The sequence below is a fragment of the Phoxinus phoxinus genome (assembly GCF_949152265.1).
Source record: "Phoxinus phoxinus genome assembly, chromosome: 23".
NCBI classification, from domain to species: domain Eukaryota; kingdom Metazoa; phylum Chordata; class Actinopteri; order Cypriniformes; family Leuciscidae; genus Phoxinus; species Phoxinus phoxinus.
This window is the reverse complement of record NC_136898.1, coordinates 16348248-16367021: the sequence shown is the minus strand read 5'-3', so window position 1 is coordinate 16367021 and position 18774 is coordinate 16348248. Positions and strand designations below refer to the sequence as shown.

At 37.6% G+C, this 18774-nt stretch overlaps 1 protein-coding gene across 1 annotated transcript in view; it reads left to right on the top strand.

The window, feature by feature from the left end:
• The first annotated feature begins 2978 nt into the window (after positions 1-2978).
• LOC306991353 (uncharacterized protein) overlaps positions 2979-18774 on the top strand; it is a 167004-nt gene continuing 151208 nt past the window's right edge. The window contains 3 exon segments of the mRNA XM_079599087.1: positions 2979-5675; positions 8241-8299; positions 14106-14194. Coding sequence (XP_079455213.1) covers positions 3156-5675; positions 8241-8299; positions 14106-14194 — 2668 coding nt within the window. The 5' untranslated portion in view covers positions 2979-3155.

The following is an 18774-nucleotide window of genomic DNA, read 5'->3' as shown; positions in this document are numbered from 1 at the left end:
GGTGAGTGGTGTGACTCTGGATGCCCTTGCTGAGGGCACTGTTGGTGCAGGCTGTCTGTGCGGTGTCTCTCAGATGGGTGCATCCTTTTTTAAAATATGGCACACTTATGTAAGTAGGGTCAGGGGAGGAGGAGTACCACTTGTAAATGGCTCTCTGCAATGCCAAAGTTCACAAGTCAAAGCTCAACACATGCAGTGTAATATATTTTCAACTGTTTAGCTTTGTCTTTGTGACCACAAATGACATCAGTCTAGCTTTTTATATTTATATGGTGACATAATAAGATAATTTGTTGATTTTTTAATCCGTTTATTTTCTCGATTCTCTTTATACATTATAGCCTGCTAAATGTTGTCAATTAAGGATGAAGGGAGACATTTTGGCTCTACATTTCACTTATGTAAAAAAAAATATCTAAAAAATCATCCGGTTTTCTCAGGAGCCATTTACACCTTAATCAGTCTCCCTAGTGCAATTAGTCTGATGCTCCCTAGTGTGATTAGCCTATCACAAATAGACAACACAATGTTTGAGAATTTGACTGTTGTTCTTAAAAGCCTTGTTTTTGGGGGATGTCAATTGGCAGTATTATACTCATCCCTTTTTCTCTATCATTCACAACTTTACACAACACACTCAGTTCCCCAAGGCTACAACTCACTTCTGCAAATGTCAAGACAGTCTTGTTATTGCACACTGACAGTGAAAGTACATGCATGAGGCCTGGTTGCCTTTACATTTCCTGGTTTGCTGAAGCAGAGACCTAGAATTAATAGATCTAAGAACATGGACCAAAAGCAGCCAATTCCATCGTTAAAAGACTTGATTTTTTTTATATTAGACTGCTTTCACCATATACAACATTTTAAAAGATATATATCTCTTTTTCAACTATGTTGAACCCAATAGCGATACACAGAGGACAGGGAGGAAAGAAGATATGGAAGAGGACGGAGTGAAAGCAATGAAAACTGCTTGTATTAAGTCTGTATTTTTTTTGTCTCTGTAATGAAGTTTCATTTTGACATTCATGCATGTGCAAAATAAAAATTTCAGTTTTTATAATACAATCAAAAATGCTGTAATCGGTTTGTAAATATGTCTGGGTAATCTTTATTGGCAATTAAATGTCAATAAACACATTGTGTGTGTGTTCAGGAGAGACAGCAGGTGGGGTCAGAAACTAAATCTGGATTGTAGATCTGAAAGTCAAAACAAAAGTAAACATGTGCATCTGACCCAGTGGCTTACAGTGCGTTTTGTGCTGCCAAACATGTGGTATCACGCACAGTACTTTCCAAAAAGATAAAATACATTATGAAAACAATGCATAAACATAGTGTTTCACATATACACGTATACTGCCTATTCATCATGTTGTTTCATCTAATACTGGCAGAGAACAAATAAACACAGCAGCCAGCACCACCTGCTGTTCTGTGTTCCAGTGACCCCACTGAAAAAAAAAAAGTATGGTTAGAGTTAAAATTTGTTGTGAACTTTGACATACGAATGGCCCATTTGATTATATTGCACGAACAACATATATTTAAACAGCAATAATAATCTAATACAAATAAAAGTATTTGATTATTATTTTTATTTCAAAATTAAACGAATTCTCATCTGAAAGAAGATTGTTTTCTATTGCTTTATTTGGTGATGACATGAGGCGACCCTAATGCGACGGGTTTACGCTGACAGTCTGCCCTGGCTTAGTTTATGTCATCGGTTTCAGAGTGACACGCTCCTCACTGTGGCGCATTTTGACGGATGCACAGAGATCGCGCCCCAGGCGCGCACGCCCGAATGACCTGGTCTGTCTGAAGTCAAAGCCACAGACGGGGAGAGGGAGGCGGAAAGAAAAAACGCATTCTGGGGCAATGATAATTATAGCTTTTTTTGATGCATATAGACCTTGAGTAATCAATATAGAATAAAGGTATTTTGTATTTTGCCAAAACATAAGCAATATTTTTGTGAAACAATTGAGCCGCTTGGTAATAATGATTTGGATTGCCGTTGGGAGCGCAACGATCATGTTTGAGAAGTCGCAGCCTGTCATGACAGTGCGAGAGATTGTCAGGCTATTTATTTGACAGCAACCTAACGATTATTAACACGGTACAAATAGGGTAAATTTACCATATAATATTTATTTTTACTGTTAAATATGGTAAACATGCCAAATTTGCTTACCACCACATTGATACAGTAACTGATACTTTGTTGCAATATTTAACAGTATAAATACATTTATATGATACATTTATCCATTTTTAACGTGTAAAAAACTTTTTAAATAGATTTTTTTTTTATCGTTTAAATAAAATTTTGTTTCATAGGTACCCAGTTGCTTTTTATTTTAGCTTTTTGCTGCTGCTTTAGATTTTAAACACTTACACCATTTTCCCTTTTTTATTTAATATATATATTTTTTTTTATTACAGTGTGGGGAAAGTATCACGGCCACTCATATTAAGAACTCACAGCAGAATCCAATCTCTTACAGAAAACCACTTAAAACGCATTCAATTTTGAGTGTTTTTCCTCATCCGACTCCCTTAAAGTGATGAACGCACTGTCCTAGTTAAGGAAACGATATTAATATTTTCCAAGTACGTGTAGCTTTTTTGCTTCAAATTACCATAAACCTGATAGGCTAATTTGATGGCAATGCATAGGCTATATTTTGCTTTGTGTCGGCTTCCATCAAGCTGTTATATTTTCTTACAAGGTCTCGAATATCATATCAGAATGCATTATATTTGAGTAGGCAGCCCCTCCCCCGGTGTGCCGCACCGACACCATCGAACTGAGCCATGAGGAAGAGGAGGAAAAGGAGTAGAATGGGAGGGGTGGCTTGAAGCGGAGGGAGAAAGAGAGAGAGAGAGCGCGCACGGCGAAATATGCAGCACCAGTGGCAAGGAAACACACCCGTCAGCGGCGCGCAGAGGGAAAAAAAGGATAAGCGCGGACAAAGGAAACATGGACGCATCTGAGAAGTATCCGTGCGCTTCTAGAATGGAATTGACAATTAGGCCATTGTGCACATAAATGAAAAACCTTTAATGCTGAAGTGGGAGGCAAGATATTGCAAACTGACAAGGCGGAGTGCTGTTTTTAATCCGTCTGCGGATCCTATGATCTTGCGATGGCTGTTGCAGGGATATGTGATTGCCTAGACAAAAAAGTGCCTCTTTCTTTTTTGCTATTTTTATTATTTTGTGGCCTTGCTCTCGGACAAATACGATATTCCGTGCCAGAGGAATCGGATAGTGGAACGATTGTAGGTGATATTGCACAGGATTTGGGTTTGGATATTCGAAAGCTCTCCACCCGAAAGATTAAGGTAACCTCTGACAGCGGCAGAAGGTACGTGGACCATAATAAAGGAAAATTATTGGTAAACGAGAGAATTGACAGAGAGACATTGTGTGACTCGAGCACCGCGTGTGTTTTGAATCTTGAGGTTCTTCTTGAAAACCCATCTGAAGACCATAATGTCGAGGTGGAGATTACAGACGTGAATGATAATACGCCGCAGTTCCCCAGAGACGAGTATCAATTGGAAATCACAGAATCGGCTTTGCCGGGCTCTCGTTTTCCGATCGAACACGCGCAAGATCCGGACATTGGAACCAATTCGGTTCGATTGTACCGGCTCAGCCCAAACGAGCATTTTGCTCTCGATTCCAACAAGCCTTCATTGAATACTAAGCACATCGAGCTCGTTCTCAAAAAGCCCTTGGATCGCGAGCTCTCACCTTACCATCAGTTAATCCTGACAGCGACCGACGGTGGCACACCAGCACGAACAGGTACCGCAAAAATTAACGTTCGCGTCTTAGATTCGAATGACAACAATCCCGTTTTTGACAGCTCAGTATATAAAGTCAAATTGCTTGAAAATTCGCCCAAAGACACCTTGGTTATCAAACTGAATGCCACAGACCAAGATGAAGGAACAAATGGGGAGGTGCTTTATTCATTCAGCAATTACACCCCAGATAGGGTCAGACAGATGTTCAGCATGGACACCAACACTGGAGAAATCAGAGTCAAGAACAATGTGGACTACGAGGACACCAATTCGTATGAAATGTACATTCAGGCCATGGACAAAGGGCCAGCTCCAGTGGCAGCCCATTGCAAAGTGGTGGTGGAGGTTGTAGATGTCAATGACAATGTTCCAGAGATTGTGCTCTCATCCTTGTCCAGTCCAGTGCGTGAAGATGCCCGTGCAGACACCGTGGTGGCCCTGATCAGCGTGACGGACCGGGACTCTGGCCCTAACAAACAGGTCACCCTTGAAATTCCATCTGGTCTTCCTTTCAAAATCAAGTCATTTAGAAATTACTATACCTTGGTAACCTCAGCCTTTCTTGACCGTGAGAACACAGCAGCCTATAATGTCACCCTCAGCGCTACAGATGGCGGCAACCCTCCACTTTCGTCTCAGAAGACCATTCAGGTGGATGTCGCTGATGTGAACGACAACCCTCCACGCTTTGACCAGACCTCCTACACTGTGTATGTCATGGAGAACAATGCACCTGGAGCCTCGCTCTGCACCATCAAGGCTCAGGACTCAGACGTCAACGAAAACGCTCGCATCACCTACACGGTCCTAAACGACAACAATCACGGGATCCTGGTCACCTCATATGTGTCGGTTAAAGCGGACACTGGTGTTGCCTACGCCCTTCGCTCCTTTGACTATGAGACATTAAGGGAGTTTCACTTCCAGGTTAAAGCTCAGGATGGTGGTATCCCGCCACTCAGTCGTGTAGCCACTGTCTACATCTACATAATGGATCAAAACGACCACCCGCCTGAGATTGTGAATCCCCCAGCCAACGGCACGCGCTCAACAGAGACGGTGCTGAAAAATGCAGAGCCAGGTACATTGATCTCAAAAGTGGTGGCCTATGATGCAGATGCAGGACAGAACGCGTGGGTCATCTATCTGCTGGACCAGGCCAGCGATCTGGATCTATTTAAAGTGCATGAACACACAGGAGAAATACGTACAACGAGGCGCGTCCTTGAAGACAACTCCACCTCTTTCGGTCTAACCGTACTAGTAAGGGACCATGGCGAACCACCTCTGTCATCCACCGCTACGATTAACGTCGCTGTCATGGAGGTGCCACCCAAAGTCATGCCTGACCCCAAGCGAATCATCCGCCCTCACAGCGCTCTCTTGTTTTCTAAAGTGACACTGTACCTCATCGTGGCCTTGAGCGCCACCACCTTTGTGTTTTTGGTGACTGTTGTTGTGCTGGCCATCGTGCGCTGTCATGCGTACTGCACCCAGCCCGGATCCTGTTCGCCATGCTGCGTGTCCCAGAAGGCCCAAGCAGAAGGTGGCTCGGGAGGGGGCGGCGGAGGAGGAGGCGGCGGCGGTGGTGGTGGTGGTGCTCAACCCAATAACAACGTGGTGCTCCGAAGAGACCTCAAGGTTGAGCCTCATTATATTGAGGTCCGGGGTAATGGCTCTCTGACCAAGACCTATTGCTACAAGACCTGTCTGACTGCCACGTCGGGCAGTGACACCTTCATGTTCTACAACACAGGCCGACCCATCAGTGGCACCTGGGGCTCCGAGCGCTTCTTTACAGGAGGGAGCGGATTTGTTCGCAGGCTTAGTATGCCAGATGCAGGAATGCAGGTGTGTCCTATCACAAAGTATGTATCTGTAGAAAAAAAATAGCATGTCAAATTTACAGTAACAACATTTATAAAAAATAAAAAATAAAAAAGCAGTTAGTTGCCAGAAATAAGGGTAAGACAGAAACAACATAAAAAAAGAAGAAAAAAAAAATATATATTTATATATATATGCATAAGAAGCTAAAAAGAAGAACTATAATAAAATATAATAATATGTGATGCATCATGCAGGGAACTAAATGTTAGCTCAGTATACCACAACTCTGCTTTCCAGTATGTCTAATATGTTTTAGTGTAAAAAAGCTATTTAGTCCAACCAGGAGCTGCAATGAAGCTCTGTGTCCATGTGTCAGAAGCTTTTGACCTTGTCATCTCCTGTTGTACTGTGTGGTTATCTAGTGCAGCTTTACAGTGCTTTGCTTCACCCTGCATTAGTGTCAAACATCAAGACTTTCTAGAGTAGCACACTGCATTTATGATGATTCAGGCATTTGCTCCCACGTTTGAGGATGTCATCACATTTTCAGGATTATGTCCTTCCTCCCATTGCCACTACAGGTCATGTCATTGTGTCTTTACTCCAAGATTTTGTTTGAATTTCAACATTATTTTGTATACACTAAAATTACTCTGGAAGTTAAATAAGAGACTTTTGAGAGAAAAATCTGATGTCACAATTTTGCAAACCAAACATAAAAACCCTTACAGTTTATGCAGATAAACTGTATTCTACGCCTGTGCAATGCATTTGCTGTCAGATATCCAACTGATGTGTTTTTGTCAGTGTAATTGGCGTGAATTCATGTTCACTCTGTCAGCCATGGATTCGTGAAATGTGTTTTAATTAGCCAGAACATGATCCAAAGGCTGTGTGGCCTTGATCTCTGGCTCATGGGAGGGGATGTTGCAGATGGTTTAAAAAAGGATATAAAGGAAGACTAAAAAATAGTCTAAAAATGTCTGCAGCACAAGAATAGAGTTTATAGAGTGATGCTCTTGACAGCATCAGATCCTCTCACGTGTGTTGGTGAGAGGCAGCACACACTGCAGCTCATTTGACACTGCAGAGGATTTAGGAGCAGAGGCCGTCTGTCCGAGATAAGAGAGCAGGCAATGAAATTAACCTCCTGCCTTTGATTCTCAAGCCCTGCAAATTGCATTGTGAGAGCGAGGCCGAGTCTCTTTGCACACACTCTCTCCCCCCTCTGAATTCACCTGATTAAAGAATGTTATTTACTCAAATTATCTGGGCCATTCTCTAATGCCTCATCCCATCACATATTCTACTACCCAGGTTTTTTTTTTTTTTCAGGATTTTACTAGGGCAGATATAAATGGCAACTACGTGCTTGTGCTCTCCCTCTGTGGAAGACCAATTCATTCATTTACTGTGGATTGCAGGAGAAACAGATTACCATCTTGTGTTTGAGGCTTTGTATTTGGTTACAAGGTAAATGGTCATCTTCTGACCAGTGCTCAGATTGAGTTGCTCTAGTTGAGGGCAGAAAATGCTCTAGTATCATATTACATGAGGTCAGCTGGTATCCCAGGATGATATCATTCCTGTACCGTGGGGAATGGGATGGATGTTGGGAGAAGACAAAATAAATGTAGGGCCATGGTATTGAGCAGAAGTAGTGGGGTCATTTAAAAATGTGTGGTAATGGCTAGGGATGTACAATATTACAATGTTGGCGGATGCCAAATAAATATGTCAGTGTCATGGCTGATATTTAAATTCTATAATATTTTGTAAAAAAAAAAAAAAAAGTTAAAAGCTGTAATATATAGCTGGATACATGAAATACAGATATTCTTTCAAGATTAAATTTAACGTTATTCAATTATTAAATATTAATTTTGAATGAGCTCTAGATGTTGGCAAAGACTGTCTAAATGCAAAAATTGGCAGAAATGATCATGCATTGCAAAAATGATGTCAAATTCAATTTTCAGTTTTATGACCGATATTTAAATTCTATAATATCTTATAGAAAAATCAATATATTAAAAGCTGTAAAGTTTAGGCATAACATCATAACAATTGGACATATGAAAGACAGATATTCATTCAAGATTAAATTTAACAGTGTTACTAAAATTATTAAATATGAATTTTTAATGCGCTCTAGATGATGGCAAAGACTCTCTTAAATGCAAAAATGAACATGCATTGCAAAATGAAATATCCAATATCGGCCAATATCGATAAGTTAAAAATCACTAATATTGGCCATTAACCAAATATCGTGCATCCATGTTATTAGGTGAATGTCAAGTGTCCTTCATATGCTTTATTATGAAGCACTCTCTCCACACTCACAAGATTATACAAGTGAGTCATTGGCCATGGCGTAATGCCAATAATCGTCCCTGTAGTCCTGGTCTCCTTTAGCTGTGGTTCATATTAAAATGCAAGGCAGAAACACACCACACACACACACACACACACACAGAGCACCATGATTTATTGATGAGAATGTATCTAACCCTTTTCTGTCCTTCCACCCCTTCTTTCCCTCTATCTCTCTTCATCTTTCTCTCTCTTTCTCTCCTTCTCCAGCCCAAAGGGCCAAATGCTGACTGGCGTTACTCTGCGTCGCTGAGGGCAGGAGTGCAGAGGTAAGCACTTTTGCTGTTAGTAATGTCCTGAAAGAGTTACAGTCCTCTCTGAACCGAAATGGAACGCACCTCATTCTCTGTAGCTAAATAAGAATGAAATATTTTATTCTGTACTATATAGTATTAACTATTTTTTTCAATTGATGAGAAAATACCATTAGACCACGGTTTGGTAGCTGAGTAAAAGTGTAAAAGCACTGTGAATCATGTCCAATTGTAATTTCCTCATTTCCAGACCCACAATAATCTAATTCTGACCCTCAATGTCATTATGCAGGAAACCATCTTGTTTGAACTTAATCTAATAAGGGAGAGCAGAAGCTAAAAAGCATCCTCAAAATATTATACATATTACACAAATCATCTGTTGAATTTTTTTATTAAAGCTTAAGAATTGGAAAAATACTGATAATACTTTAGATTTATAACAGTAATTAATGCTTTGGGTACCATGAACTAACAATTAAAATATTTTTTACAGCATTTAATAATTTTTTTTAATTTATGGTAAAAGTTGAGTTCAAGGCGATGTAGTTACACGATACTGCACTTTCTATAGTAATAACTGTAAATTATCCATAATTACAATTAACTAAACCTAAACCTAACCTTAACCATAACTCTATAGTAAGTACATGTAGTCAATTCATATTACTCAGTACTTATTTGAGTAAGTACAATGTAACTATGTCACCTTAAAATAAATTGTAACCGAATTCATAAATATGCTATTGTTAATTGATTGATGTTCACTTGTAATACTTGTAATAACTAATGGTAATTCATAGCAGTGTTGTTTTAATATTCTTTAAATACTTTTATAGTACTTATATTTTGAATGAGCTTTTATTTGTATATCTTAAATTTTAGTTTAAATGAAAGCTAAAAATATAAACAATTTCATAAAACGGCAAAAGCGTAACAAAGTTGTTATGCTTTTGTCATTTCAGTGTTACTAATTTAGTAATTCAACTTCAACTTATTTTATTAAGTTATTTGACAAAGCAAAATTTCTAAAATGTAGAAGGCAACATTAACCAAGCTTAATAAATGCTGAAAAAGTTGTCAGTGCATAAAACCTAATGCACTTCTTTTTGTAATAACATTATTTAACCTTACTTTTACCCAATATATTTCCACTGATATGTGACCCTGGACCACAAAACCAGTCACATGGGTCAACTTTTTGAAATTGAGATTTATACAACATCTGAAAGCTGAATAAATAAGCTTTCCATTGATGTATTGTTAGGATAAGACCGAGATACAATTATTTTAAAAGGTGGAATCTGAGGGTGCAAAACATTGAGAAAATCGCCTTTAAAGTTGCCCATTTAAGTTCGCGATTGTGCTGCATTCACTCACAAAAATAAATGTTTTATATATTTACGATAGGAAATGTACAAAATATCTTCATGGAACATGACCTTTACTTAATATCCTAATGATTTAATGGCATAAAAGAAAAATCGATCATTTTGACCCAAACAATGTATTGTTGGCTATTGCCACAAATATACCGTGCGACTTGTGACTGGCCTTTTAGGCATCTCTCCGGATCAATGTGAACGGGGATCGTTTTGACACGTTGTCGTCTGTGTGCAAAACGTTAAAAAAAATCTAAGGAAAAACGTTTTAGTTTTCATCACATTGTTGTCGTGTAAACGTAACCTAAGATTTCATTCTACAACCGAATCATAGCCATAACAGTTTGTGTCCGTTTAAGTTTGCTGTTGATAGAGTTTAACAAAAGAAGATGGAACGAAGAATTACAGAGGACAGGGAGCATATGAGTAAAACACAAAAAGAGTCAGTGCTGATGTTTGCTGATGGCTATAGAGAGCCACCAGAATCATGACCACCAGGAGCTCTCTGACTTCTTCCTGACCTCTTGCCTCTTCCTCAGTGGACCAACTGTGCTCTGTCTGCCTTTATCACGCACAAACACAAGCTTTGAAGCGTTTGCTAAGGGCCTTTCCCTGCCATAGCGGCTCTGCAGTCTGATCTTGAGTATGTAGGTCATCAGCATTCTCCACAGCAGATGCACAGTCCTTCACAACCAAGCATAAAGGACAAGCTAGCAGATGAGCTGATTGTGTGAGCTTACCCACGCCCGATAAGCAGGCAATTCCATTCTCAGGGGGAGCGTTTCAATGCACAAATACTGACAAAATGAGTCATCTCTAAAATGCGAAATATTTATTCTCTCCCTAACACTTCACACATACCCGCACACACACTTACATCTGGAGACAACCAGGCCCCCTCCTCTACCACCACACATATACAGTTTCCAAAGGGTGAAGGGCTGTCTGTTTTATGTGATAATGTTGTGCTACCCTGTGGGCTCGTCTCCAGGGATGGTTTAGTCTGTGTGTGTTTTATGTGCTTGTCTGTGACTGAAGGCTGGTGCAAAAAGGGGCACAGGAGACATTACACACAGGGGAGAAAAAAAATAGCAACGCGACGCGACAAAAGCAAACTCATTATAATCAGTGATGCTGTCTACACTGTGTAGCACAACTTGACAACAAATTCCCAACGATAAACCATTGCCCCAATCTATTTTCTGACATACTCTAGCGTTCACGCTATTTTGGACACAAAAGAAAAATGGATTTGCAATGGGCGCTTCGACGCCTCCAATGTGGACAATTTCTAGCTGTCCTTCGCGTCCGGTGTAGACTCTGTGTGAGCCACTTTGAGCACCATTAGTATTATACCATTAGCACATAAATATTGTACAACATTAAATACTAATATAAATCACATTTAGGCACCAACATTATAATTCTGGCAAATAAGCCAATTAATATGTTATGGTTGATTACCGAAAAAAAAGTAGATATTAAAATCCCTTATGGTTTTGTCTAAATAAATAATTAATGAAGCACTAAGAATTAAAATCAATATTTTTTATGCGCATTTTGTGAATTTAGGTATCACAACGTTATAATGTACAGAATGAAAAGGGAATATATTAAATTTGAGATTTGCTAAAGATTATTATGAGTTCATATTACAGTGTAATATTAATAGTGTTTTTAACGATAAAGAAAGCATTAGATGAAAGTGAAGGTAATGTAGCCTATAAGAATATGAGAAATAAGCATGTACTTTTTAAAAGTAATTAATACTTTTATTCAGGGAGGATGCAATCAATTATTATTTAAAAGTGACTTGTAAACTTTTACATTTACATTGTTACAAAATATTGAAATGAACAATTCCAAATTCCAAATGACTGCTGTTTCTATTCATCAAATAATCCCGGGAAATAAAATCACAATAATTCCAAAATGTTTTCAACATTGATAATAATAAAGAAATGTTTCTTGAGCATATTATAATGATTTCTGAAGGATCATGAGACAATAAAGACTGGAGTAATGGTGCTTAAAATTCAGCTTTGCCATCACAGGAATAAATTAAATATATGAAACATATAAAGCTGTTATTTTAAAAATGTAATATTATTTCACAATGATACTGTTTTTACAGTATTTTAGTCAAATAAATGCAGCCTCGATGAACATCAGAGACTTCTTTCTAAAACATTAAAAACAATCTTACCAACCCCAAACTTTTAAACAGTGCATATCTTTAATTACATTCATTATTTAAACCATATTACTTGTAGTTTAATTTCAGGAGAGGATGCTTTCTGTAAATTCAGTATGTCACATTATTATTATTATTACATTGTAGATTTATATTATTTATTCATATCTTCCCTTTGACCACGAATGAGCCAATAATTACGATGGTGAATTCCAGAATTGGAACTCTCTGTCATGCTTTCTCTTCATTTAGACTTAGAAAAGCTCCAGTATCCAAACGTCCTCTCCAGTGACTTTAAATCCACACCCCTCAATCGACAAGCTTCTCCTTAGGCTAGAAAAGTTACTGATTCACTCTGCCTCAAGGCACATGGTGCATTTCAGCTTTAAGGGAATTATACAGATCCATCATGCTAACACACACACACACACACACACTGGATCAGAGTTATGGAAGCTGTAGCGGCTGGGCACACCCTGTGCTGCATTGCAGATGCCCTGCTATACCCACTTCCTTTCTGCTCCTCATGTCTGTACATTCATAATGGATGTATGGAGTGCTGTGGCACTATTCACAGATCTGCTCTTTATGTGGGTGCTTGTCTGATCGTGGTTTCCATGGTGACAAACACACAGATCCGTGCTAAAAGCAAAAGGCCACAGCTGAAAAGTGTATATAGGTAATGAGAAGTCACTTTAACGTAATGCATAATCGCAGCTCTGGTGCATCGCGGTATTTGTTGAAAATTTTAAGTACATAGTACATCTTCTGCTGTCTACCACAAGTTCCCAGGCTTATGTTATGCATGGCCTGCTGACAGACCGAGAATGAGAAATGAAGAGAGGAATGGAGGGAAGATAAAGATGGTAAAGAAACCCAACAATGTATTAGGGGAAATCAGATTATGAAATGGGCTCTTGTGAGAGATGTTGAAAATGTAATACATTTTCTATGCAATCCGCTTTTTCTCTCTCTGATGAACGCTTTTCCTTTATATCATCTTTCTTTATACATTTCTTCAGTATTTCTTCATCATTTATATTTTTCCAATTTTTCAGTTTCTTGAAACAAGATACATTTATAACACTTCATAATATATTAAGACAAATGTTTATTTATGCTTATTTTGACATTTGGCATATTTTGTCACGTTTTAAGCGAAATCATAAGAACGTTAAAAACAAAAATTAAAAATATGCCAGTTCTGTATATGCCACATCAAAATATTGTATAATTACTATTCAAAAGATTGGGGTCAGGATTTTTTTTAAAGAAATTTACTTATTCAGCATGCATTAAATTGATCAAAAGTGACAGTAACATTTATAATATTTTCACAAAAATATATTAAGCAGCACAACTGTTTTCAACATTGATGTTAATAAGACGAGCATCATCATATTAGAATGATTTCTGAAGGATCATGTGACACTGAAGACTGGAGTGATGATACTGCAAATTCAGCTTTGCCACCACAGGAATACATTACACAATGTTACTGTTATAATCATGATACAAACATAAAATATTATGTGATGTTTGCTATTCAAGTAAAACTTCTTAAGAGGTCATTTTTGTATCATATTGCCCTGGTTTCACAGACAGGGCTTAGATTAAGCCAGTATTTGGCCTTTGTTTAATTAGGACATTTAAGAAGCTTTTATAAACATGCTTAAAAAAAAAAAAAAAAAAAAAAAAAAAAATATATATATATATATATATATATATATATATATATATATATATATATATATATATATATATATATATATATATATATATATATACAGGGAAGTGTATTTCTGTGTATCTGTGTATCATGTAGACCTATATATTTTGACACTCTGTCAATGTGCTTTCCAGTGAACATGTCTGAAGGAGTTGAAGCATCATGACAACCACCAAGTCAACTTGCACACCACACACGCACACACACATCACCTCACGCACAGACACATTAGATCACAGATAGTCTAGCACACACTGTCACATGTACTTTCACCATCACACGCACCTTCAGACCAAAGCTCAGAAAAACACATCTGTCTCCATTTCACATCTTATTTACTTTCACAGCCCAAATGCGAAGCTGCATTTTAATGTGAAAAATATATTTACATCAGTTTTATTGAGCATTTTCTCTACCTTTTTTATTTTATTTAATTTTTTTTATAGCAGCCCAAAAAGTATTACTGGATGTTTGAAAATTCAAGACTAATAACATGTCAACTGGTTTTGTTTTTAGCTCTGTGCATATGGAGGAGGCTTCAGCTGTGATGCAGGGAGCACAAGGCATGCTGGTCCAGAACTGGCCCACGGTCTCCAGCGCAGCAGGTGAGGTCATATCTTAAAGACGTCTGCATTGCTAACTGAGTGTAATTAAATCTTAATCATCCGAAACCGACGACTCCATCATCTTCTCGCAAAACTTCGTGCTCTTGCGAATCTGGTCATTTTCTCTCTAAGCTAAATTATCATGTTCATCAACCTATTACATCTGTTCAAATGAATATGCCTAATGCATATGGCAATTCTGGATTTCTTGTAATGAATTTTAGAAATGAATCAGGGCCGGCCCAAAAACTTTTGACCCAAATTGAAGCTGATTCAAACTGACATGGATTCATGCATGTTTACAACGACCTGTATAGACTCATTCATCCAAAAATGTCAGCTTTTTCTCTGTTCTTTTACTGTCTTGCATGCCCTAAAAGATCTCCAATCCATTTACAGAGTGTTCTTTCCATTGTCGCTCTCTAATGCAATACTGTTCACAAGATCTAAAATGACAGGGAACAAGTCTTCAAGTCTGGCTGGAGCTTTAGCATTAATGTCTTCAGACTTCCTGTAACTAGCAATCCAGACAATTACTTGCTGTGGTTCAGTGGTGCGTCATTCTCTTATTTATATATATATATATATATATATATATATATATATATATATATATATATATATATATATATATATATATATATTTATATATATATATATATATACTATCATATTCTTATTTACTTATTCCTTTCTTTAGTGCGTAATGTTGCTGTTTGAGTGTGAAATGTGTGCAAATTTACAAAGCACAGAGTCCACTTCAAAGAGAGTTATTCTCTATTCCAGTAAGCACTGTTTCTGAACTCCCTGAAATACCTGGTCTTGAGTTTTCTTCCGGAAACGAACGCATCACGTTATTCCTCATTTAAATAATTCCCGCTCAAGGCATTCACAATAAAAGGGGTAAGGCCTGGTTGCGTTGCTTTAGGTTGCTTTAGTAGTATTACAGTAAAACTCGCAGTTATGGTAATGAGCGTGAGTGACAATTCCGAAACACACTCGAAAGGTTGACCAATCACAACACACTGGTCCAACTGACCAATCAGAGCTCACTGTGCTTTTCAGAATGAGGAGACGGGAAGTAAACAGAACGTTACTGACACACTGAGAAGAGAGGTGCTGCAATAATGTAAAATGCGTGAAAAACAAGCTGTTTTTTAACATTAAAGCATTAAAACATTCGGGTAGAGCCCAAAAACAAAATCAAGAATTTGAAAAAAGGTAAAATGGGTTCCTTTTATCAAATACTGATGTATCCTTTGACAGGATTTCATATGTAATTTAGTGCTACGTCCCTCAAATGCCAAACACATAATTAGGCAACATAATCATTAGTTGACACAATAAACCACATGTGTTTATTTTGAGTAAGAGCATGATGTGCCTTGGGTGGCATCTTTCATCTACTCTACCGAAGTTCAGTACCAAAGTATCTAAATATTGTGATGCATGAAGCCTGTTATTGAATTTGCATTACTGAGATATGCTTCTCCTCAAAGATCAGCCAGATAGACAGAGGACGATCAATCTAATGTGCCATTAGAGGAATGAAGGAAGAGTGGCTGGTCTCCTGGGGGCTGGATGGTGGAGATATTGACAGGCTGATAGAGCAGAGCCGGACTGGAATGACAGCAGACAGTGGGAAGAAATGGATAGAGTAAGTGGGACAGATCGAGAGAGCCACACTCGACTCGAGAGAGAAAGAGAAAGGAGGAGAGGAGAAGGAGAAATATATTGATTCTTCAGCAGGCTTGCAGAGAGGTTTGAAGTGTGAACTATAAACTGTAAATCTGATAGACTTATGAAAACCAGTCTTTGTCCATTTAAAATTGGGTGTTGTGATTATAAGCAGGCTAATGTTGTGTTACTGAGCCAGTGCAGGTGTGTTGTGTAAGCGCTGGTTTAGTGCTTGTAAATTATAACACAGTTGAGGTCATAGGAACAGGAGGAACAGAAAAGAGGCCAAGCAGGAAAATGAGACACTGATTAATTTGATTTAAGATATATGAGGTTGCTGTACCGAGAGTCATTTCAAAGATAAAGCATGTGGGATGCAGAGAGACGACGAGTAATAGAGGAAGGAAAGAAATGATAGAATGAGAGTGATGCTGAAAGAGAAGGGGGGATGTGGGGGTTGGAGATGCACAGAGGTTCAGGATTGGCAGACCCCTCCGGTGGTCCTGTTGCTAGGAAACACTGTGTGACTTGTTGCCTGGCAACAACAATGAATCTTAGATACTGCAGCAGGAGCAGCTGGGAGTGGGCGAGCGGGGATGGGGGGAGGAGGTTTCCATGGCAACCAGCCGTACTCAAAATGGAAGAACGAGCAAGGTGTGGAAGGTAGAGAAAAAGAGAGGTAGAAATATTATACTCCAAATGTAATTCGGGGGACTTGTTACCACAACTTAAATAAATGTATGGTTGCAATATAAAAATAATTCTCATTTATTGTTTTAATTAAACCTTTTAATTATTAATTTATTAATTATTAACTTAATATTGTCTGTAATTTAAACTCAAATTTCTGTGTTAATTATTATTATTATTTGTTAAATTATGTTGTAGTAACTTAATAAAATTGTCTTGTGATAACTTTGGAAATTGGGCAGTGGATTTTTAGTTCCCAGCATGCTTTGCATAGGACTGGATAAGGAGAATACATTTAGAAATTTAGTGTTAATTTATTTGTTTTTAGTGAAGAGAAAGACCTGTTAGTGTTAAATGCGGTTATGTTTGATATTCAAAAGAGTTTTTGTATTTACCATTTTGCTGAAGAGTAGATACATAAAGATAAACACATTGATGATGAAATTTGGTGAAATTTGTATACCGCTTTTCACAATACACATAATTTTAAAGCAGCTTTACAGAACATGCACGAGTCCACATTACAGTTTACAGTGTTCTGTTATCAGAGGAAACTGTATAAGTTATGCATTTCAGAAATGTACATATACAAATCAGTTAGCTAAAAATTTATTTATTTAAACAATGTAATAATTTAAGGCGGAAACAATGAGCTCATTATGAATACTTGTTTGTTAACATGATTAAGATGAATAAATGCTGTAGAAGTATTGATCATTCTTAGTTCATGTTGACTAAGATACGTATTGTAAAGTGTTAAAGTGTTAAAGTGTCTAACCCTCGACTGCACTCTATAAGCAATGACTGTGCTAATGCCAGTGACAAATACCTTGCTTGTTCATTAAATATACATGTTAAATAAGTGATGTTAGCATGTGCTATGATAGCGGTTGATTTGAATTGAAATAGATCAGATTAATTGGTCCCAGGGTTGCAACGCTGGAAATTGGAGCGATTTATTTGAGGAATCAACTTAAAAATGTATGTTAATACAAATTATTAAGTTCCTCTAACTCAATGTAGCTTTCTGGTTGCAGATACATTCACTCAAAGATAACTCAAAAAAATTGATGCAAACATTATTTTTTAAAATGTAGGAAAGCACACCCAACACATGAATGCATATTAGATCACGTATTTGTCTTTAAAGGTCCTACTATATCCTACTTATTAGAAAGAAAGAAAAGAAAAAAAAGTTAAGCAGTGTGTTGTCAAAGTTGATATTGCTTTATAAATGGTCAGATGCTTGCGTGTCATCATATTATTGACATTTTACCAAAAATCAAGCTCAAATGGAATTACATGATTTTTTATCAGTAAATGTTGGAGATTGTTATCCCTCAGAACAGCCTAATCTGGGGCCGTTTTTTAAGACAGTTTGAAAATTCACAATCTATAAAAATGGACTAAAATTAATTTAGCATACATTTAGAATGCCAGATAGCCAATAATAATAGACAGCCAATAATAATAATAATAATAACAATACAAACTATTAAATAAATACAATTCTTGAAAAGAAACCCTGAAGTAATTTGGCAAAATCATTTATTAATTCTTAGGATTCTTAAAAAAGAAAGAAAAGAAAATTGATTCGCTGCTCATGAATAGTTAAAAAATGTTTGCTGAATCAACGACATGTGGTGCAACCAACAAGTACAAAAATGCAGAAAATAACTTTACTTTTTATTACTTTTATGTTTACATTACAGTCATCAAATTGAAAGTTCTTCTCAAAAACATTTAAAAACAAAATGAATACATTTCTAAAAACTTGGCATATGTTTTTAAACTTTTTTCTTACACCACAGATATAAATGCAATGCAAGTTTGTTTTAAACTGTTACTTAAAGCTTCACCATGATCTTCTCTTTGGTCTCATGAGGACGAGAACTAGTCTGCTCAGTTGACCTGCTCTGACATGAAACTTAACAAGCAGACACACACATGCACTGATATTACTGCCATAATGAAAGCCACAGGGAGATGGAGTGAGGTGTGACTAACACATGAACACATGAGTTACTCTCTCACTAGAGATCTGACCAATCTGCAAGTAAATGCTACCACTCTAAACCACAATTTCTGACCTTCTCAGCCAAATGTGATCCGTCAAGCCCAGGGGGCGGCATACAGTGTGCATGTGAACGCTCTCTCGTTGACTCTTCGCTGCGCCATCTGCGTGCCATGAGTGTTCTGCATTGATGCAGAGG